Source organism: Diprion similis, chromosome 14 (genome assembly GCF_021155765.1).
Source record: "Diprion similis isolate iyDipSimi1 chromosome 14, iyDipSimi1.1, whole genome shotgun sequence".
Taxonomy (NCBI): Eukaryota; Metazoa; Arthropoda; class Insecta; order Hymenoptera; family Diprionidae; genus Diprion; species Diprion similis.
Window position 1 is genome coordinate 11965521 of NC_060118.1, and position 21893 is coordinate 11987413.

The window sequence follows — 21893 nt, forward strand, 5'->3', positions numbered from 1 at the left end:
TGTTAAGTTGTTGTCTGTATTAATTCCCCTAGACTTAGGTTATAATGATCGTCATGTTTATGTAAAAATACATATTTTAGATATCAGGTATACCGATAGGTTCCATTGAAAGGACTTGCTCGTATCGCGTGCGATTCAACTTGCTTGAATTTGATTGGCTAACGTCCATTATCTAAGTCTGAAGCAACTTTTCACTGGCAGCAAAAAAATTCCCTAGAATCCACCGGTCGACAACTGACAGTTGAACAAGCTCCCTCAGTTTTGCCAGCCAAAATTGATTGTTTAAATATTGTAAAAAATCGATAAAGTCAAGGTACTAAGGAACTTTACGGGAGTTTGATTAATGCTTGGGGTGATATTCACCCCAAATGATCAATCAGGGTGAAGAGAACCTCTGGGTATATTTCTCGCATATTTTTCGATATGGGATTGTGTCATTTATTGAGTTCAGTTCAAGTACAATTGAAGTACATTCACTTTATAATTTTTGCTGACTATTGAAATGGTAATAATCTTTATTGCCTTATTTACAAAGCTTTCCTGATCACCTCATCGGGAATGTCAACTTCGAACGCCGGTTCTCCATTTTCAACAAGCCAAACGCTGCCGCTCTTTCCGTCACGTATAATTTGGACCATGCCATGCGCCACGCTGTCTGCCCTGATGGTCAAACTTGATTATCGTCATTGAAACAAAGATGATTTAACAATATTCTGGAATATACTAACGTTTGCGATGAATAAGTGCTCAATATTTCCGTCACAGCCTCTGGGCTGACGGCGTCCAGGGTTCTCTTTGGGGCCCCCGTTACGAGCTGCGTGTCCGTGACGCTTGGGCACATCGCCAAAACTCGAACACCAGTTTTTTCGTAGTGATACGAATGCTGAAAGGATTGGAAATAGACCGTGAAATCGGACCGTTCGTCCAAGCTTTGAAGAAGTGTGCGGTTAACGCTTGCAATGAACGAGAACCACTTGATGTGATCTCGACTTGAAGTGCCGGGCAACAAGGTGCATCGAGGACTCTCTTCTTACCCCGAATGATCGAGTCAAGCCGATGACCGCGCACTTGGTGCCCACGTAGATCGGGAACATTGGAGCATGGATAATTCCAGCTATGGAAGAGATGTTCACTATGGTCCCCCCCTTTCCGCCCTTGTCCTTTCCCATGTACTGGAAACCAAGCAGCGTTCCACGCACTAGGCCGATCTGTGGAAAGGTTTGTAATTAGAGAAAAATTGTGCAATGAGAAAATGGGGTCTGACGTAGAAAATGTAGAGATAAAAATCTGATGGCAACATTCCTGAGTTGTAACTCCAAAAGCTTAGTTACCGATGCCGAAATACGTTGGGTGACGCTAGAGGACGTAGTATTCCTGTTTTTTGAATCAGGGTAAAAAAAATTCAAGTTCAAGGTTCACGTCAGCTGCTTAATCATCGCGTGTAATTGAATATACTTACGTAATTGATGTTGACCTCTAACTCCCAACGCGAATCGTCCATTATGCCAGCGTTGTTGATAACGATATCAAGCCCACCAAATTTCTTGACAATCTTTGCGAAAGCAACTGCACAGTTTGTAACAAATAAATGTTTTCAGAGACCCGTTATTTGCAGTGTAAAGTTTCAATATGACACAAGGTATTACCTTCCAGTTCCTCAGACTTTGTCACATCGCAGACGACGAATATCGCTCGACCATCTCCGAATTCCTCGTTCAATTTTTTCACCGATTCTTCACCTTTCGAATTAGGCAAATCGAGAACCGCCACGTGCTGTACGGATTGAAATTTAACCATCGTGACACTTTGTGCTTTCCGAATTTTTTTAATACTCACATCAAAGCATCGAGAATATTTGCTTGGTCATAATTTTTCAGTTCCAACAAATTATTCATAAGTCAAATTAAAAAAGTACTTTTTACTGGGATAACTTACCGAAGCTCCGTTTCGCAAGAATTCCTTGGCATATGAAAAGCCGATTCCATTGGCGGCGCCGGTGATCAAAGCAATTTTATTTCTCACATCCATTTCTACAAAATTCACGCCAGGCTTGCGATTAAAATTCGGATCTATTCAGTGACCGATTGAGTTCCATCCAAACAAAATATGATATAAATTACCTCAGTTTGTATTCGAATCGCCAAGATTTTTTTGTTCTCACTTGATAGGCTTGCTCCGGATCTATCTAAGCCACCGAACAAGTCGTAATGAAATAATTTGATTAGTCAATTCACGAATACGTTCTTCCGAACTTATCTGGAGCACGATAAACTGAGACCTCGTCTGACTAAAAACAAAAAGGTTATCCACTTTGAACCGATTCATTGATTTATCATCCACAGAAGGAGTAGCTAGTCTCTTTTTTCTGCACTGTAGAAGCCTCGTCATATCCAATGGGTGGTAAGCCATGACTCTGTTTTGGGTTTGCCAATAATACGGCACAGTTTTATTGACACAGTAATTGTACAACGTGCTTTTTATTCTTCTGTAAAAACGATCATATAGGTTTATTCATCCATAAATTTTCACACCCAACGCGCTTCACCAGCTTTTCCAGTTGGATCAGATTCCTACAGGCAGTTCAATTCTTCTTCTCCTCGGCTTAGGTTTTCGTCACGGGTTCATCAGGAATGACGAGCAGCTCTGGCTGTTTTTCTTTCTCAACAAGCCAGGAAGTACCGGGTTCAGCGACACGTAAAATGTACAAGAGGCCTCTGGCCACGTTCTCGACACTGAGGAACGGTAATCGCGTTATTAGCACTTACGACTATTTTAGCATTAGCTGCGACTCACGAACATCATTAAAATCGTCCCGTACAGACATACTTTCGAATCTTGGCTATGGATCGAAAAACAATACTAACGATTGCAGGGGCAGCAAAGCCTTGTCTGCAGGAATCACATCCACGGTTATGCCGTCGAGTTTTCGATCTTCAGCCTCGGTCATCAATTGCGTATTCGTGACGCTCGGACAGATCGCGATGACTCTGACGTTGGTTTTCTCGTAGTGATAAGGTTGCTGTATGGATCAGAAGAAACGGGTCCAATGAGACCAAAGATCCGTTAAAGACGGTTAACCTATTGATGGTGTAATCCGGTTGCTAATTTACTGATAAAATCTTTCTGGTAGCGAATTTCCTCATCAAATCTTACCCCGAATGATCGAGTTAGACCAATGACTGCGTGTTTCGTAGCGCAGTAAACCGGGAATATCAGCAATGGGATTACGCCAGCGATCGAAGAGACGTTCACAATCGTTCCTCCCTTGCCTCCGTTGTCTATTCCCATGTACTTCAGGCCCAGCAACGTTCCACGAACCAGTGCAGTCTGTCGTGAGGGTAAAGGGTACGTTAACAAACATGGGTTCAAAATGGTCGACTCGATGGAAAATGGTGGAATTAGCGAATGAATTGAGTTCGTACTATCTAGAAGTCGAGTGGAACGAGTGCAAATCGGTTTACTCATTATATTTCATTTGTAGTTCGACTTACGACGTTGATGTTTATCTCAAGTTCCCATCGACTATCGTCCATTATGCCAGCGTTGTTCACGACTATGTCAAGTCCCCCAAAGTCCTTGACAGTCTTGGCGAATGCATCTTCACGTGTTGAACAAGTAAAAGTATCATGATACCGCACTTTGTGGGACGTTGTGAGTAGTTTTGCACCTCTACATCATTCTCTTATTTCTAACTACCTTCAAGCTGCTGTGCCTTCGTCACGTCGCAGACGATGAACATCGCTTTTCCATTTCCGAATTCCTTCTCTAATTTTTTCACCGCTTCGTCGCCGTTCGAATTTGCAAGATCCAAAATTGCCACACGCTAATAATTAATTAATAATGAATCATTAATATCTGAAACATACGTGCTTCAATCACTCACCGTAACTCCATTGCGCAATAATTCCACAGCGTAGGCAAAGCCGATCCCATTGGCCCCGCCGGTGATCAGAGCAACTTTATTTCTCACATCCATTTCTACAAAATTCATGCCAGGCTTGCGATTAAAATTCGGATCTATTCAGTGACCGATTGAGTTCCATCCAGACAAAATATGAAATAAATTACCTCAGCTTGTATTCGAATCGCCAAGATTTTTTCTTCTCACTTGATACGCTTGCTCCGAATCTATCTAAGCCACCGAACAAGTCGCAATGAAATAATTTGATTAGTTAATTCACGAATACGTACCTCCGAACTTATCTGTAGCACGATAAACTGTGACATTGCCAAACTAAAACCAGAAGGTTATCCACTTTGAACCGATTCATTAATTTATCATCCACAGAAGGGGTAGCTAGTCTCTTTTTTCTGCACTGTAGAAGCCTCGTCATATCCAATGAGTGGTAAGCCATGACTCTGTTTTGGGTTTGCCAATGATGCGGCACAGTTTTATTTACACAGTAATTGTACAACGTTCTTTTGGTTCTTTTGTAGAACTGTTCATACAGATTCATTCATCCATAAATTTTCACACCCAACGCGCTTCACCAGCTTTTCCAGTTGGATCAGGTTCCTACAAGCAGTCCGATTCTTCTTCTCCTCGGCTTAGGTCTGCGTCACGGGTTCATCAGGAATGACGATCAGCTCTGGCTGTTTTTCCTTCTCAACAAGCCAGGAAGTACCGGGTTCAGCGACACGTAAAATGTACAAGAGGCCTCTGGCCACGTTCTCGACACTGAGGAACGGTAATCGCGTTATTAGCACTTACTACTATTTTAGCATTAGCTGCGACTCACGAACATCATTAAAATCGTCCCGTACAGACATACTTTCGAATCTTGGCTATGGATCGAAAAACAATACTAACGATTGCAGGGGCAGCAAAGCCTTGTCTGCAGGAATCACATCCACGGTTATGCCGTCGAGTTTTCGATCTTCAGCCTCGGTCATCAATTGCGTATTCGTGACGCTCGGACAGATCGCGATGACTCTGACGTTGGTTTTCTCGTAGTGATAAGGTTGCTGTATGGATCAGAAGAAACGGGTCCAATGAGACCAAAGGTCCGTTAAAGACGGTTAACCCATTGATCGTGTAATCTGGTTGCGAATTTCCTCATTAAATCTTACCCCGAATGATCGAGTTAGACCAATGACGGCGTGTTTCGTAGCGCAGTAAACCGGGAATATCAGCAATGGGATTACGCCAGCGATCGAAGAGACGTTCACAATCGTTCCTCCCTTGCCTCCGTTGTCTATTCCCATGTACTTCAGGCCCAGCAACGTTCCACGAACCAGTGCAGTCTGTCGTGAGGGTAAAGGGTACGTTAACAAACATGAGTTCAAAATGGTCGACTCGATAGAAAATGGTGGAATTAGCGAATGAATTGAGTTCGTACTATCTAGAAGTCGAGTGGAACGAGTGCAAATCGGTTTACTCATTATATTTCATTTGTAGTTCGACTTACGACGTTGATGTTTATCTCAAGTTCCCATCGATTATCGTCCATTATGCCAGCGTTGTTCACGACTATGTCAAGTCCCCCAAAGTCCTCGATAATCTTGGCGAACGCATCTTTAAGTGTTGAACAAGCAAAAGTATCACGATACCGCACTTTGTGGGACGTTGTGAGTAGTCTTGCACCTCTACATCATTCTCTTATTTCTAACTACCTTCAAGCTGCTGTGCCTTCGTCACGTCGCAGACGATGAACATCGCCTTCCCATTTCCGAATTGATTCTCCAATTTTCTCACCGCTTTATCGCCGTTCGAGTTTGCAAGATCCAAAATCGCCACACGCTAATAATTAATTAGTAATTAATCATTAACATCTGAAACATACGTGCTTCAATCACTCACCGCAACTCCATTGCGCAATAATTCCACAGCGTAGGCGAAGCCTATTCCATTGGCCCCGCCGGTGATGAGCGCAGTTTTTCCTTTGACGTCCATATCGGTATAAGCTATAAGAAATTATGAAAACCGGTAAATTGATTTTTGGAAAAACTTTCACTCCTCTCCCGAACAATTTGCTAATTTCCCTTTACTTTTATGTGGATTTAACACTTCCAGAACTCACCTTACCCTACGGTCACGCCTAACTAAACTAATCAGCTAGAAATCTCGTCGTTTTATACGCCTCTGTTCTAATGCGTATATTACTAAAATATGATCTGTCATATAGATAACAATCGAATGTGTACATGTTGATAAAACGGTTTATAAACTACACGGATATCGTAACTACTTGTTGATAATTTTAACTTGGCCCCTGGAGCTATTATTCGTTGATTCTAAGCCTTGCTTAAGGGCTAACGCCGCTGTAAAAACAAAAGAAATCGCTTTTGTGACCACTTTCTTTTTGGATGGAAGAAAAGCTGGTACGATAATAATAATTTGAGGAAGTTATTAAGGCAAATGTTAAAATATTATACAAATAATTATTATCAACATATATTAAATTGATTGTAGAAAAAAATATCTTCTTAGTTAATTAATAATGTTTAAATTATCTGAATTGAAAATCGCTTACGTATTTCTGCCGCTATTGATACGTAGATTGAGTGATTTTTTTTTCAAATTCAAATTTCCATCAGTTACACTGTGTGCCGCATGTCCAGCGAGGATCACTCAAGTGTCACAATTTTTTAATATTTGTAAGCGTAATAACTTTCTCAAATATTATTATTTTATTGCCCCCCCCCTCCCCCCCCCCCCCCCCAAAAAAAAAACAACGTGTTTTTTTTTTAAGGTTCTTAAATTGGTGTTACTTCTTAAGGGTTAGACAAAAACTTCTGAAATAACCAATAAAATTAACACAAAAAAAAAAAAACGCAAGCCAGTCTTAAAATCTGATTTCAATCTCACTATCAGTTGCCTGTCCGAAAGTACGTGGTTTCTATCTGAAGTCGTAAAGCGATTTGAATCGACCGAATTGTATTTTTTTTAATCCCAAGGTAACCGCTCGGGAGTCTCACATAATTGTCATCTTCAAGTAACGTAAACAACCAACTCCCGATAATAAACTCCAGTTTGTTATATCAAGATCCCGAACCACTGATAACCATAATACAAATAGTATAGGATAACATGGGATTTGGTTTGCGAAAAATTTTGCCATTCCAACAAGTAGGTACCAATTGAAGGTTATCGATCTCATCTAAGAAATTTGATCGAGGATAAAATCTTGTTACAAAGTAACAATCGCTTGTCGGTGGTATTAAAATGTATCGATTATTGTAATCCGTTAACGGTGAAAAAGATAAGAACATTCCTCTGGTGAGTGTTTTTTTTTACTTTCTTTTCTTTTTTTTTTTTTTTTTCTTTTTGTTCTCGGTAGTCTCGAACCTTTCAAACTTGCGTTATTGATCTAGCAATGATATTAATTATTATTTTCTAAGATATTGACCAAGAGTACCTTATGGGTTCTCTGCGGTGAATAACTCTCAGTTGATGATAATCCATTTAGCAAAATCTGCCCCTCCCGGAATTGAAAAATTTCAGAAAAATAGCCTGAATCAACTTTCTAACACTTTTACTTGCTAGATATTTGCGTCAATACGTAATGAGGTTGTGTTGAATGTATAGGCGAATAATTGAGCGAGTTATAAACTTTTATTCATTTCCTTAAACAATTATGCGACACAATCACAGTTTTTGGTCTAAAACAAGACGATAAATGGTTTAAGGGTACTACAAACCGTTTCGAAATTTTTCGGCGGTTCGATTAAATTATTCTCTTAAGATTTAACCTTTCGCACAACCTTGTCAGGAATGTCGACCTCGCAGGGTGGTTCAGCATTCGTCACCAGCCAAGAACTGCCGTTTTCTCCTTCGCGAATAATCTGCATCATAGCTTTGGCGACGCTTTCCGTTCTGAAAAATGATCAGATCAGAATTTTATCAAAAAATCATTGATCAGAAATCATGAAAAGTTATGTAGGACGTATACAAACGATTGCATTTCGCTGAAGGTTTCTGTCACCGAATTCGTGTTTATTATGCTCAGCGACCGTCCGACACTCTTGGTTATAAGTTGGGTTTCGGTAACGTCCGGACATATTGCTAGTAATCGAACGCCTGTGTTGTTGTAGTTTTCTGGTGCCTGTATGGGAAGAATTTGAATAAAAAAGATTTTGTGTTCAAATTAGCCTCTGTGAACTTTTTTGGGACACATATTGTGGCCAATTTGGTGGTCAAAACACCGTAGAATCCTCATGGAAATTGGCTTCCGGTCGAAATGGCTGGATTTCTGGCCTATATTATAGTAAATATCATCCCGATCCGAAAGTTTTTTTTACACAACACAAGTCCCAAAAATTACTAGATCCTGAGATTATACAAACTTCGGAAGAAGGTGGATGGATATTTTGATATATATGGATTTCAGGATTGTCATGAATTATAAAGCTTCGAGAGGACTTGAAATCAAACGAATCGGTTGTGCAGTTTTTTACCGATATATTTGGTTTCAAGTCCTTCTTGAAGCTTTGTAATCCTTGAAAGTCGCGCAATCCATAGATATCAAAAAATCCATCCACCCCTCTTCCGAAGACTGTATCTCGTAAGCTACAGATTCTTGGGACTTGTGTCCATGAGAAATAAAATACCGAAAATCCAGCCCATTCTAACGGGACCCAAGTTCCATATGGACTCAGCGGGATCCTTTAGCACGCAGACATAGCGTTAGATTGATATGAGATATTGTTCAAGTAGCACCAAATTACAGTCAGAAAAATCGACACCAAAATTTTTCTTGCACTTGCAAAGAAATGCTCTTCCATGGTGAACGAAAATAGGCAAAAGCTCACCGCGAATGATCGGGTGAGACCGATAACGGCGTATTTGGTCCCAGCATAAATGGGGAAAATGGGAGACGGCTGGCAGCCTACGATTGAAGATACGTTGACAATGGTTCCTCCCTTGCCGCCCATGTTTTTCCCCATGTATTTCAGACCCAGCAAAGTTCCGCGCACAACTCCGTTCTGCAAACGATTAAAGATCGGAGAAATGTTGCAGGTTATGATTCACTATTTAACGCTAGTTCAACACTCACGTAGTTAATATCGACCATGAGCTCCCATTTCGTGTCGTCCATTATCCCGGCATTGTTTATCACGATATCGAGTCCACCGCATTCTTCGAACGCCTTGGCGAATCCGGCTTCGAATGTTAAATAAACATAGTATTGCTTCTTACACATTTTGGAAATTGGTTAAATGATTATTTTAGTTCGCGTAATTTCATTCCGAATTACCTTCGAACTCCTTGGTTTTCGTCACGTCACTGGCGACGAAGATCACCTTTCCATGTCCGAATTCGGAGTTCAGATTTTTCGCCACTTCCATGCCATTTGAGGTCGCCAAATCAAGAATGGCCACTTTCTGTGTGAAAGTTAAAAATTTGGTCGAAATCAAGGTTCGTTCTTAAGTGAGACGGTTTGTGTAATGTCTTTTTTAATCTTACTGCGGCTCCGTTACGTAAGAGTTCCTTAACGTAGGCAAAACCTATGCCGTTGGCTCCTCCTGTTACGAGTGCGATTTTACCCTTAATATCCATATCTGAAGGGGTTAATACTCGATTATTTCCTAGAAAAAAACCATCTTCGTTTTTACAAGGATGTGGAATACTTGCGTGCGTTTACCGAGTTGAAGTCAACTAGTTTACATACACTTGGGAACTAAACGAGTGGTCAATTTTTGTTAAATAAATACTCACTTGAGCGCAATCTATTTAGCTCGGTGGCCACTGTGCTATTAAGATATTATAAAACAAGATAACTGGACCACGTATTTTCGAGTAATATGATAAGATACGCAGTGCATACGAAAGTGTTATCCATTCTTCGCCTTAAGCCGCAGATATAAAAATTCACATGGAATTGGGTTTTTTTTGTGTCGTTTTATGATCCATCGAACGCTACTTATCAGTGATTTCGAAAACCACTAATACGGACTTTATCGCGTTCTTTCGAGATCAGAGAGGTAATATATAAATCTTGGATTCGTCCATTGTGTCCAGAAGTCCTATTTTTCTTTCAAAATTCGAAAGATGAGTAACTGGCAGAAGATTCGACACAAGTCTTCTATAATTCTAGAACAATTGTTTTGGGTTAGCCAAAAACCAGAGATCTCGAATGCTGTCAAAATGGTTCACTAGGGAGCAGAAGTGTGATCCGGTTGAACCAGAATCTTCCATAAATGCTTATGAATCCTTATCGAAATCTGTGCCATGTGTGATGTGACAAAACGTCACGCAGATCAAGTATGAAGCCAATAGTAAGGTTGGAGATAAAAATCGTTATACACAGTGAACATAACCTTTGGTACGTTATCGCCTTCCGCTCTTGTTATCGTTTCAATTATCACACACCTTCGATAAAATCATTTGCAAATATTACAGGTACAATTGGGACTTGAGGTGATTAACCTGAGTAATTAATCTCGAAACTTCTATTTTATAAGCATCCAATACCATCACTGGATAGCGTAAAACTTTTGCGTCAGAATTATCATGAATTATTTTTATTCGTTCATTTATTTATCAGCCGAACCAAAATACAGTAAATATATAAAATCTGGTTTTTTGTTGATCTGGCATTTCAGTATAGCTCTAAAGGTCGAGATTCTCTTCACTGTCTTATCTAGGCTTCAACAGCCTAAAAACAGAATCAGCACAGATTCAAACCTAGAATCGTTTCGAACAAAACGTTTATCAATCATGCGAAACACTTTTACCGACAGTCTCGGGTCTCGACACGTTGTGGAATCCACTGTCCCCTCAGCCCTTGACTTTCTCCACTGCCTGATCAAGCATCTGAGCTTCATAGGGTGGTTTTCCTGCCTGAACCACCCAGACACTGCCGTTATCCCCGTCTCTGATCATCTGCATCATCCCATCGGCTACCGCTTCCGGTCTAAGATATAAAAACGTCACGTGACAATGATCGTTGTGATTTATGTGGAGTAAAAGCCGAAGATGATAGGAACTTTATACGAACTTTTGGATTGGGAAATCGGCCAGAGCTTCCCTAACGTTATCCGGAGTCAGACAGTCCAGCGTACTTTCTGGGTTGTTGGTCATCAGTTGGGTAGCCGTGGCGCTTGGACACATCACCATTATTCGGACGGCTGTTTTACCGAAGTGATGCGGGTGCTGAGTGAACAAAAAACGTAACCATCAATCGAACAACCTTCTTTACAAAAAAAAAAAAAACTTGCCCAACTTACTCCGAACGAACGACTTAGACCAATGACCGCGTGTTTGGTACTCGAGTAAACTGGGAAAGTCCAAATTGGGACGATGCCCAATATCGAAGAGACGTTCACTATGGTTCCACCCTTACCACCTTTGTCTTTTCCCATGTACTCGAAGCCCAGTAGCGTTCCGCGCACTACGGCAGTCTGAAATTGCGTATCTTACAATTGGGACTAAAAAGTCTTGGAGACGTGCAATCGTCGGCGCTTTTTACACACTTACGATGTTTAAATTTATCTCCATTTCCCACCGCGAGTCGTCCATTATTCCAGCGTTGTTGATCACGATGTCAAGTCCGCCGAATTCTTTCACTGTCTTAGCGAATCCACCTTCAAGTGTTGAATTAGCGTCAGTATCTTACTTTCTTACTAGTGAATAATTCTTTCCCGGTTTCGCTTTATGTCTTTTCATGCAAATCACCCTCAAAATCCTCGGCCTTCGTCACGTCGCATACGATGAATATCGCCGTTCCCTTTCCGAATTCCTTCTCCAATTTTTTCACCGCTTCGTCACCGTTGGAATTGGCCAAATCGAGAATAGCCACGTGCTGTATATTCGTAATATCACGTTAATATAGTGTATTGAATTTTTTACCGATTATTATTGCAAGTGAAAACCATTTGAGCTATTGACGAAATTCGAAATTTGTATTTATTGCCACAAACGACCATTACGAACCCCTTTCAAGTTTTCAATCATCAAAAAAATCAACAATGAGACATTAATATTTAATTTAACTAACTCACCGCAGCTCCGTTTTGTAAAAATCTTCTGGCGTAGGCAAAGCCGATTCCATCGGCTCCGCCTGTGACCAGTACAATTTTATTTGCTATATGATCCATTCCTAAAACATTGAAGTCGATAAATTTGATCAGTTCTTATTTCAACCATCTGACTGCAATTATTTTCTAAGTACGCGAGTGACTCAAAACTTGTGTCATTTATAAAATCAGTTGAACCGTTATTTTTTGATGTATTTTATCGTTTATTAACAACAATAATTTGGTGTCAACGTTTCGACTCCAGTTTGGGGTCATCCTCAGGACATTTAATTTCCAATTACCATCTAAAATAAACACAGGCTTACAGATATTGCTCGTACCAGCAGCTCGACCTTAATAAAAAAATTGTGAAATGTAATGTGTAGCCACTGCAGTTAGAATATATGTCTACGTATCTATAATAGAAAGGAAGAGAAAAAGGCATTTTTTTTTTTTTCTTACTTTCTGGTACGAGCATTATCTGTAAATTTCTGTTTCCTCTAAATGTAATTGGAAATTAAATGTCCCGAGGACGACTCCATGCTTGAGATTTTCAGGTATCACGAGTACCGCAATATATATTATCCAGCGAAATCCTTGACGTCATTGTCAAAAACATAGCTTCCGATTACTTCTTTGTAATAAGATTAAATTCTTTTTAACTCACTTCAACCGCACAAGACCGGTCCTGGAGAATTTCTTGGAAGTAATGATCGACGTTCGCCAATATCGACTCTTGATATTGCATAACCTCAATAATATCTGCTGATAAGATTGGACACATTGACCAGTCATTAAATTTTTCGAACTAATCAGAAGTATTTTTTATTGATTAGTCAGTTATTATTGAAACATAATTAATTCTTCTGAGGTATTATCAGTTATCAGCTTTAGAGTGATTATTTTATTTTACACATTGCATTATATGATGCGGTATGCAATAGGTATATTGCAGCAAGCACAAAGTCGTTGAAACAATATTATTATACAATCAGCTTAAGATAAGCTCGAACGATTTTGTTATTCAATTAACTTAGTCTTGGCGACATGAAGTTATTATTCTACCATCCAAGATTGAGGATGCAATAGCTATTTATGTGGCATGCCTGTAAACCGCCTGTTTTTTTGGCAAGGATAAAGATTTCAGGACGAGTTGAAGGCGAGCCGGAAGCGAGCCGGAAGCGAGTACTGAAATTATCCGAGCCAAAAAACGGTTTACGGGCATGCCACATACAATATTTTTCACCGTATGGGTATTGAAAAGCAAAACGAAGAGTGAGGTTATGTCGCGATCTGTTCGACGAAGCTACTTTATTCGGCAGTTTGGGATGCGCACTTCGAACTGCGCATCAAAACTGCGGGATAAAGACTTTATTCCGCAACTTTGTTCGCTGCCGTATATGCGTCACTTCTTTTCAATGTCCATTCCGTAAAAAGATATTTATTGACAGGGGACAGGACTCGCAGCTGTCACTCTAAGTAGAGCAAAGTAATAAATTCGAAATTTACCTCATCATCCTCCACTACTGCGTCTTTGCTGAAGTAAATTATAGTAGACTAAAAACTTGGAAGGGTGAATACTTCGAAAACAAAATAACGAAAAATTTCGAACGAATCATTTATTTTCGCCTGTTCAAAATTATTACGATAAATCGCAAATCGTTCGTCAGATCTTGGGATTATTTCTTCTCTCTTTTCTCCTCAGTTGAACAATTTCTTTGTTCCCTGAATGAGCAGAGAAGTTGTGCTTTGAACCACACAAGAGTTACGTGACAAAAGTAACGCAAGAATTGCAATTTATTTCGAGGAAACATTTGAACAGAAAGTAAGAAGCAATTAACTTGATACAGTGAACCTACTTCCGCATCTTGGAAGATGCCATCAGGCTGAAGCGATTGGGGATGAAAACTTCGCAGACCGGTTCACTATTCTCCGATATCCAGACGCTGCCACTTTCACCTCTTTGAACGATTTCCACCAAAGCCTTACCAACGACCTCCGGCCTGGGGGATAAAAGATGCTCGAATCCAGAGGTAATTAATATACTTTGACTCCCAGACTCCGACTAGTCATATGGACATACAAATTTTATGGTTTATACTACAGCAAAAAAAAAAAAAAAAAAACCGAATTGTACTAACTTTTGCAGTGGTTGTTGCATGAGTTTGTTTATAACCAATCCTCGGTCCACGAATGGACCAAAATCGTTACCACCATCAGCTGAAAATCTCGTCTCTGTGAATGAAGGGCAAATTGCTATCACTCGAACACCAGTTTTTTCATAATGGTAAGTTGCCTGGAACAATTTTTCGGAAATCATTCCTCTGGTCAGTGAACAGAAAACATTACGAACCAGTCAGAATCTGTAAATGTTCTCACCCCAAACGATCGACTTAAGCCAACTACGCCATGTTTGGCTGCGGCGTAGACTGGAAACCAGTCAAAAGGATCCAAGCCAGCGACAGATGCAATATTGACGATGACGCCACCTTTACCACCTCTGTCCTTTCCTAGGTGCTGAAGACCCAGAATCGTTCCCCTCACAACGGCCTTCTGAGAAGATAAAATACTTCGAATTCTACAGAACAGAATGGTCAGCTTTGCTGGTGCAGAAGAAATATCACTGATGATGGTTAATCTCAGAACCGTAACGATCATTGATACTCACTAGATTAACGTCGATCATCAATTCCCACATCGATTCGTTGACAATTCCAGCGTTGTTGATCACGATATCAAGTCCACCGAATTCATCGGTAGTTTTGGCGAACGCAGCTTGAGTTAAATTTCGATCATTGTACAGCCAGTATGGTAACTCAATCTTTTTGTCACCCATATCTCACCTTCGAACTCCCTGGCTTTTGTCACATCACAAACAATGAAGATCCCGCGTCCTTCGCCAAATTCGGCGTTTAATTTAAGAGCCGATTCTACGCCTGGGGATGTCGCCAAGTCAAGAATCGCTACATGCTGTAAAACGTGATATAGATTGATAATTGGCGTGAGATTCTGCCGATTTCCATTATTATTGAATGACTTGTATGAAATGATTTCACCTAATTCTTTTCTGAAAACTTACCGCAGCTCCATTTCGTAGAAGTTCCGTAGCACAGGCGAAGCCTATCCCGTTTGCTCCTCCGGTAATCAATGCAGTTTTGTTTTCTACTTGCATACTTGAAGAAGAAGAATTCACAAACGAAGTATTACAATTCCCGTGAATCACGTACGTTTTTTAGTTTTTATAGATATGTCAAAAGATCCTTTACGAACTTTTGAAAATTAATCAAACTACAGTGAAGTACTACACAAAGGATTTCTACTTGCCTGATCAATGTTGCGATTGAATTACTTGGTGCTTTTCTGCTAGTGTTCGGTTCGTCTGCTGGTAGCTAAATGAGGCATGGATACCTAGTATAGAAACGTATAATCTACGAAGTTATTATCCCATTAAGGTGCGATAAGAACATGTTTCTACACAAGTTGCGGTTATTTACGTTGAGTATATCGTCAAGCCAACTTCGTCCGCTCTTGATCTAAATAAGTTACTACAAATAGATAGACATTCAGTCCAGTAACGAAGCAGTCTTGTTTTCCAAGCGATATTTCGTTAGCTTCCGAAGTTATTGACTTGATATCATGGATTTCTTTATAAAGCTTGAAGGATTTTTCACAAAGACATAGAAAATTAGCTGCTTGAACAACTTCGTATTTATTGTAGAATCTTTAAATTTATTTAAAACACTTTGTTACGCTTGCAGCTTGTCAGGAACGTTAGTTACTCAAAAATGCACTTTGGATCTGGGTATGTGGGGACCAGACATGATATGTGTAAACACGTTCTGCCCTAGAAAGTCAGACAAATCTAGTTGTAATGGATGATCTGCAGCGTGACATTTAAAATACACAGACTTAACAACATTTGATAATCTCATACACTCTTTACAGATAAACTGGAACCAGAAACTAATGCACCACGTGGGTTTCGAATGGTGACTGGTACTCACACTTGGGGATACTTGAAACTTGTGAGTCGTGTTACTGAGTTTATCAAATAAATCCACAGAATCTGTGCTATTCTAAATATGATGTATACATTTTGGTTCACTTCTAGTACTTTAACACTTTCGACGATCACTGATTAAAGCTCACATCACGGCGGTCGAAACGCAGTTTAAATTCTGTGGTACTTCGTCTGGCTTAGAATCCGAAGCGGGTGAATGACTTGGAGTACCTTTTCGTGTGAAAGATATTGCACTGCGAAATCGTTCTCGTAATGCATGTTTAACGCTGTCTTTCCATACGAAACATCCGAATATAGAAATACTGTGTATCAACTCTGTGAGTGAAATTATCCAGGTCATAATTAACAATAGTTCGTGGAATGTCACGAAAGCCCACGGGACCATGTGAACACCCATAATAAAGGATAGTTTCACGTACAAGTTGACCCTGTGAGAAAGGAGAAACACTAAAAGTCAGCAAACTTCGCATTTTCTTTGTAAAATGATCCATGTATCCATACTCACCCTTGTTTCTGAACCCGGTGTCGTTGATTGAAGTCTTCGTTTAGGACTGCCGTTTCTTTTTTCTGTCGTTTTAGTGTACGAATCATCGAGACGTAAAAGAGAATATTGCTGAGAGAAACCGTGGCAAATATTGCAAAGTAGAGCCAGTTGGCAATGTAGTAAACTGTAAAATAATCGAAGATTCGGTACATGCGTGATGTTCTCAATCGAAATAGCGTGGAATTTCATGAAAATTGTTAATAGACATTGGGTAACTAATCTCATTATCGAGTATCGACTCTGTTGCCCGTGGAGGGTATGGAAAATCGGAAACAATACATTTACTTACGAGCATTTCGTATAATATAATCAATATTCAATGGCACGATTAGAAGGACGGGAACAACCCAAGCATACAACGCGTACCAAATGAATCTATTATTTCCATCATTCCTGGAGTGATAATTGTCGCATCTTAGGTTTCTGAAACGCAGGAATTAAATTTTCAAAACGCAGAAAAATGAGTGCTTAAAAAAAAAAAAAGAAAAATGTATGAAACCGTCTAACTTACCGAAAGTTCCACCAAATATCAAAGCTCATAACTTGTATCCAAAGAGCACAGGAAGTGTCACCATAAATGAGAACACTCGGAGCTGTGGAGAATAAAAAATATATACGTTATATAATATATACAGAAATATTTTCGAAGGGTCAATGGTTTTTCATTTTCAGACACATTGAACCACGAATTCAGGATCCGAACGAATTCCTTTTTTATTTTATTCACTTGTGACACATACACAACCTCATGTTGATGTCATCAGCCAGGAGATATATAAACCCAACGGTTGCAACGAAACTTATTACGTATGTGAAGATGTAGCAGCGGATTAGCCGTCCATGATTGTTTCTCAGTTCTGGCACCACGGAGTAACAAATAAAATTGATGATCATGACGATCATTGTAACAATGTACAAGAAAGTACGTATCCAGTGATCCAAAGACTGATAAACTATCATTTTAATCGTGTGCCTGAGTCAATTTCTAATTTACACTCGTCACTTTTTCAAAAAATTCCAAAAAGCGGCGCGTTCCGTCAGAATTCTGAGGCACAGTCCGATTCTCCGTTGTGTACTGACCCATCGCTTTCAACTGGCGCTCCTACTTGTTGCACGAACAATCGTAATTAATTAACAATTCGAAAATCGTGCTGATTAGTGTAAAACGTTTTAAGCTGATTACTCTTATCAGTGGTTTCAAAATCGTGTGAAAAGCGCGTCGTAGCTTTTCAGGAGAGATGCTTTTATCAGGTTCAACATGATTCCGTTAAAAAAAGAAATGGCGGGGATTAAGAGGTATTGTTTAAAATTTCTCGAGGATAAAACTAGATCAAATTTCATTAGTCCACGCCTTTTGACGTCACGATCTATCAGGGAGTGGTTGATAAGTGATCGCAAACTGAAACCTTGTTATGCTAATAAAGCCTCTTGAAGCAGGAACTCCCGGTTTCGTGACAGTAGCTTCTGGGCTTTGGTTTCTGGTACCAACACTGCTCTTTTTTCGTTACTTTCGTTGTTTACGCATAACATGAAGTAGAATGAAGAAATGAAAAGAGTTTGGTCAAACGGTCTTTGGAAACCATTCTTGTTGCCAATGTTGGGTTCGAAAATCCTACTTTGAATCCTATCTAAGGTGAGTGAAAACAATAATAGAAACATTGTAATTTATTTCTGATACAATGCGGTACAAAAATGATAATCGGTACTTGTGTATAACGTAATTTCATTTGCTTTGGAAATTTCAGGACACTCGAGACTCCAGGGATGTTGCTCAATATGTAAAATAGTTCGTCGTAATATAACTGACTGAATATCACAATCGATCATCAAAACGTGGTTTAGAATCGCGGTAATGCTTCTTCAGGCTCAGAATCTGGAAGAGGTGAACTGATCGGATTATCTACACCAGAACTAATTTTCCGTGAACAACAAGATACCGCGCTGCAAATTCGCTTCCGGAATGTCTGCTTGACGCCGTCCTTCCAGAGGAAAAATCGAAACATCAGAATACTGTGCAACAGTTCTGACACTTGATATATCCAGGCGAGCCTTGGTATCAGATCCGTGAATAAGAGGAATATCCACGCGATTATGTGAATACCCATTATCAGGGATAATTTCACGTACACGTTCAACCTGTGGAAAAAACTCTGTGCTTAATTTTGAATCCCAGGAAGTGAATTAATTTCAGCCATGGACACGGATACGTCTGTATTTGATAATCGCATACGTACCACTGCTTTTGTGCGCCGTGACGTTGATTCGACCCTTCGGCGAGAGCAGCTGTCTCTTTTTTTTTACTCCTCATCGTGCAAAACATCGAGACGCAAAAGAAAATGTTGCAAAGACAGACTGCAGCGTATATCGCAGTTTCGATGTACAGTGGCAAATTGTCGACTGCAATTTTTCAGAAGCTTCGTATGAACAACTAGGGTATCAATCACCTTGTACAGTGAAAACGGAGGAATATTAAGGAGATTTTATGGCTAACAAACTTTCGTTAAGGGCCAGATAATCGTACGAAGCGTATCGCTTACGAACAATCACATGCGGCACATTGAGTTTATTGAAAAAACTTTCTGCGTTTCATTGGAAATTCTTATGGATTAACAAATTTTAATGATTGGAACGTACGGAGAATCAGGGTGTTTGATTCTAAGTCTCCGACCTCGCCCATCTGATACCATGTAGAAGAGATGAATCCAGGTATTCCTAATATGATGGGTAAAACCCCAGCATACAACGCGTACCAAATAAACTTTCCATTTCTTCGTTCCCTGACTCGGCAATCAACGTATCGTAAGTTTCTGAAACAGAGAAATTATATTTTCTGCATTGTTATCCTTTCTTGTTTTTTTCCTCACCAAATTTTGTACTAACATGGCATATTTCACGTCATATGAATTGAAAATTCCACTCGAACAAATGCAAGTGAATGAAGAAATAGAAAACGTTGAATCTTGGAAAATCTAATTTTTCGACTTACCGAAACGTCCACCAAATATCAAAGCTTATGACTTGCAGCCAGAGAGCGCTGGATATGTTGGAATAGTGGGCAATAATGGCGATAATCAAACCTGTTGGTAATAAATAAATATATATGCGTTATACGACATATTGTCAATGAATTTAATAATTTTCATCCTCCAACGGAATAGATAGGGAACAAAGAACTGTCTTGATTACTATCTGTCTTTGCGTTACCTATAAAATATTCTGGCTGGAAATTTGCAAGAATAATTATAATCGTCAAACTGTACATAATGGGAGAAATAATGTAAGTGATGATGTAGCAGCGAATTGCTAGTCCATGGTTGTTTTTCAGCTCCGGAACCACCGTGTAACCGATGAAGTTGATGGTCATGACGACCATTTTAACGATGAATAAGAACAGTATTATCAAAGCCTCTAATACTGTAATTTCGTTCATTTTAATATAGTGTAAATGTGCTCTGCATTTGCAAACTGAGACAAAGTAATTCCCGGTACACGTCAGTAACTTTTGAGATTCAAGAAGGCAGCACGTTTCGTTATATTTCTGAAGCACAGTCCGATTCTCCGTTATGTACTAACCGATTGGCTTCAGTTCGCATTCTCAAATTCCACACGAAGGGTCTTGTTTAATTAACGAATGGAAATTTGTACTGATTATAATGGCGTTTGCAGTCGATTACTTTTATCGGTGGTTGGGATATCGTGCGCTAATTACGTGGCGGCTTTTCCGGCAAATCAATCTTATCAGCATTACGTTTCTCTTAAAAAAAAAAAAAGAACATGGTTCAGAAAATACCGTTTATTAACGTAAATTAACAAATATACTGGAACGCACCTAGATGAATCATATAATCATTTGTCATGGTCGAGGTCATGGTTAATTCATAACAAAAAGAAACATATGAAACAATTCTTTTTTCTCGCATGAAATCCAGCAGTGTAAACAATTTTAATTGATTTTTTTTTAAATCTTTTTATTTAGCCTTTGACAAGTTACAAACAAAAATTGCCGTACAAAATTATCATTCAGACATTTTGTTATCCACAACTCTGATTTATTCGTTGCTTTCAAATGTCCAATTTTCAAATTCTGAAGTATAAATTATCTTTCCTATAGTTTATCTATTTGTTTATATTAGAAATAAACATCGTCTCTATGTATTTCATTCATTGACTAAAGTTCCTTGGGTTTCGAAGATCAGTCGATCGATTTTCGCCGCACTTGGATCATCTTGGTTTACTCTGCTTATCCACTGACAGAATCTTCGTCCATATCGATGTTTCTTAAGTTGTATTAGCAATATAACTAACAAATATTAAAGCGTATTACTTGAAGCCAAGGAACACTTATTGCACCTCGTACGAGTAAAATACACGGAAGTCTGTCACCAATGACGCAATACTCTTGTCATCCGGTGGCAAAACGTTACAGCACTTCCGTCAAAACGCAGTTTAAAATCTAGTTAGCACCTCCGGCGTCTGCGGATTCAAACGGTGTGAATCAATCGCAATACGTGGACTAGGATCATTTCCTCGTGAACGCGATACTATTCGGCGAAATCGATCCCACAATGCCCGTTTCATGCTGTCTTTCCATATGAAGCATCGAAATATAGAAATACTGTGTATCAGATCTGCTACTTGATATATCGAGTGAAACCACGAGGGTAGTTCCCCAATTAGCTGAAAGGGTACGAATGCCCACGTGACCATGTGGATACCCATGATAAAGGATAGTTTCACGTACAAGTTGATCCTGTGGGAAAAGAAAAAAGAAAAAAGTCATCGCCTAATTTTAGAGTCAAGGAAGTGTATACTGGTTTCGGGTGAAGCCACGACGACGTTGATTGTTATTCATCATTTATCCAATTGAAGATGACTTCCGTCCACATCACGATCGTATACGTACCACTGTTTTTGAGCCCCGTGACGTTGATTCGAACCTTCGGTCAAAGCATTCGTTTCTTTTTTCTGCCGCTTCATTGTGCATAGCATCGAGATGTAGAAGAAAATGTTGCAAAGAAAAACTGTGGCGTATACCCCAGTGGCGATGTAGGTTCTCAACTGCTTTTCTGTAATTCAACGGAAGCCATGCCTTAAACAAAATGGCCGATGGATTTTGGAGAACAAATAATTTGAGCGTGTGAGAATCGTTACTTTGACTATGGAAATTTGTGATGGTTGATAAGTTTCAATGATTCAAACTTACTAAACATTTTGTAAACTTCCTGTTCACCCTTGTTCAACGATTTGTATGAAACAATAATCTCAGGCACAATTAGAAATCCGGGTACAATCCAAGCATACATCGCACACCTTATGAACTTCTTATTTCCGCCTCTCCTGAGGCCACGATCAACGTTTCGTAAGTTACTG

The 21893-nt window shown here is 39.6% G+C and overlaps 4 protein-coding genes across 4 annotated transcripts; all 4 read right to left on the bottom strand.

Moving 5' to 3' along the window:
• Window positions 1-474: 474 nt before the first annotated feature.
• On the bottom strand, window positions 475-4006 carry LOC124415052 (15-hydroxyprostaglandin dehydrogenase [NAD(+)]-like). Its single transcript, XM_046896319.1, has 7 exons — window positions 3939-4006; window positions 1936-1990; window positions 1647-1773; window positions 1460-1566; window positions 1035-1208; window positions 729-883; window positions 475-660 (listed from the first exon to the last, which is right to left on the bottom strand). The coding sequence occupies exons 1-7, from the start codon at window positions 3989-3991 to the stop codon at window positions 528-530; spliced, it is 804 nt and encodes a 267-aa protein (XP_046752275.1). The 5' UTR covers window positions 3992-4006; the 3' UTR covers window positions 475-527.
• Window positions 4007-4362: 356 nt separating this feature from the next.
• On the bottom strand, window positions 4363-9520 carry LOC124414497. Its single transcript, XM_046895445.1, has 12 exons — window positions 9407-9520; window positions 9198-9324; window positions 8997-9103; window positions 8752-8925; window positions 7897-8045; window positions 7689-7816; window positions 5801-5904; window positions 5614-5740; window positions 5409-5515; window positions 5071-5244; window positions 4811-4965; window positions 4363-4678 (listed from the first exon to the last, which is right to left on the bottom strand). The coding sequence occupies exons 1-12, from the start codon at window positions 9497-9499 to the stop codon at window positions 4549-4551; spliced, it is 1575 nt and encodes a 524-aa protein (XP_046751401.1). The 5' UTR covers window positions 9500-9520; the 3' UTR covers window positions 4363-4548.
• A 1200-nt stretch (window positions 9521-10720) lies between these two features.
• Window positions 10721-12880, bottom strand: LOC124414498 (15-hydroxyprostaglandin dehydrogenase [NAD(+)]-like). Its single transcript, XM_046895446.1, has 9 exons — window positions 12872-12880; window positions 12626-12766; window positions 12421-12439; window positions 11944-12041; window positions 11618-11744; window positions 11420-11526; window positions 11170-11343; window positions 10941-11095; window positions 10721-10856 (listed from the first exon to the last, which is right to left on the bottom strand). The coding sequence occupies exons 1-9, from the start codon at window positions 12878-12880 to the stop codon at window positions 10721-10723; spliced, it is 966 nt and encodes a 321-aa protein (XP_046751402.1).
• Window positions 12881-13591: 711 nt separating this feature from the next.
• Window positions 13592-15336, bottom strand: LOC124415053 (15-hydroxyprostaglandin dehydrogenase [NAD(+)]-like). The gene is made up of 7 exons (XM_046896320.1): window positions 15283-15336; window positions 15038-15131; window positions 14802-14928; window positions 14627-14733; window positions 14338-14511; window positions 14100-14254; window positions 13592-13961 (listed from the first exon to the last, which is right to left on the bottom strand). Exons 2-7 carry the CDS (start codon window positions 15128-15130, stop codon window positions 13814-13816), a joined length of 804 nt encoding a protein of 267 aa, XP_046752276.1. The 5' UTR covers window position 15131; window positions 15283-15336; the 3' UTR covers window positions 13592-13813.
• Between the last annotated feature and the right edge of the window lie 6557 nt (window positions 15337-21893).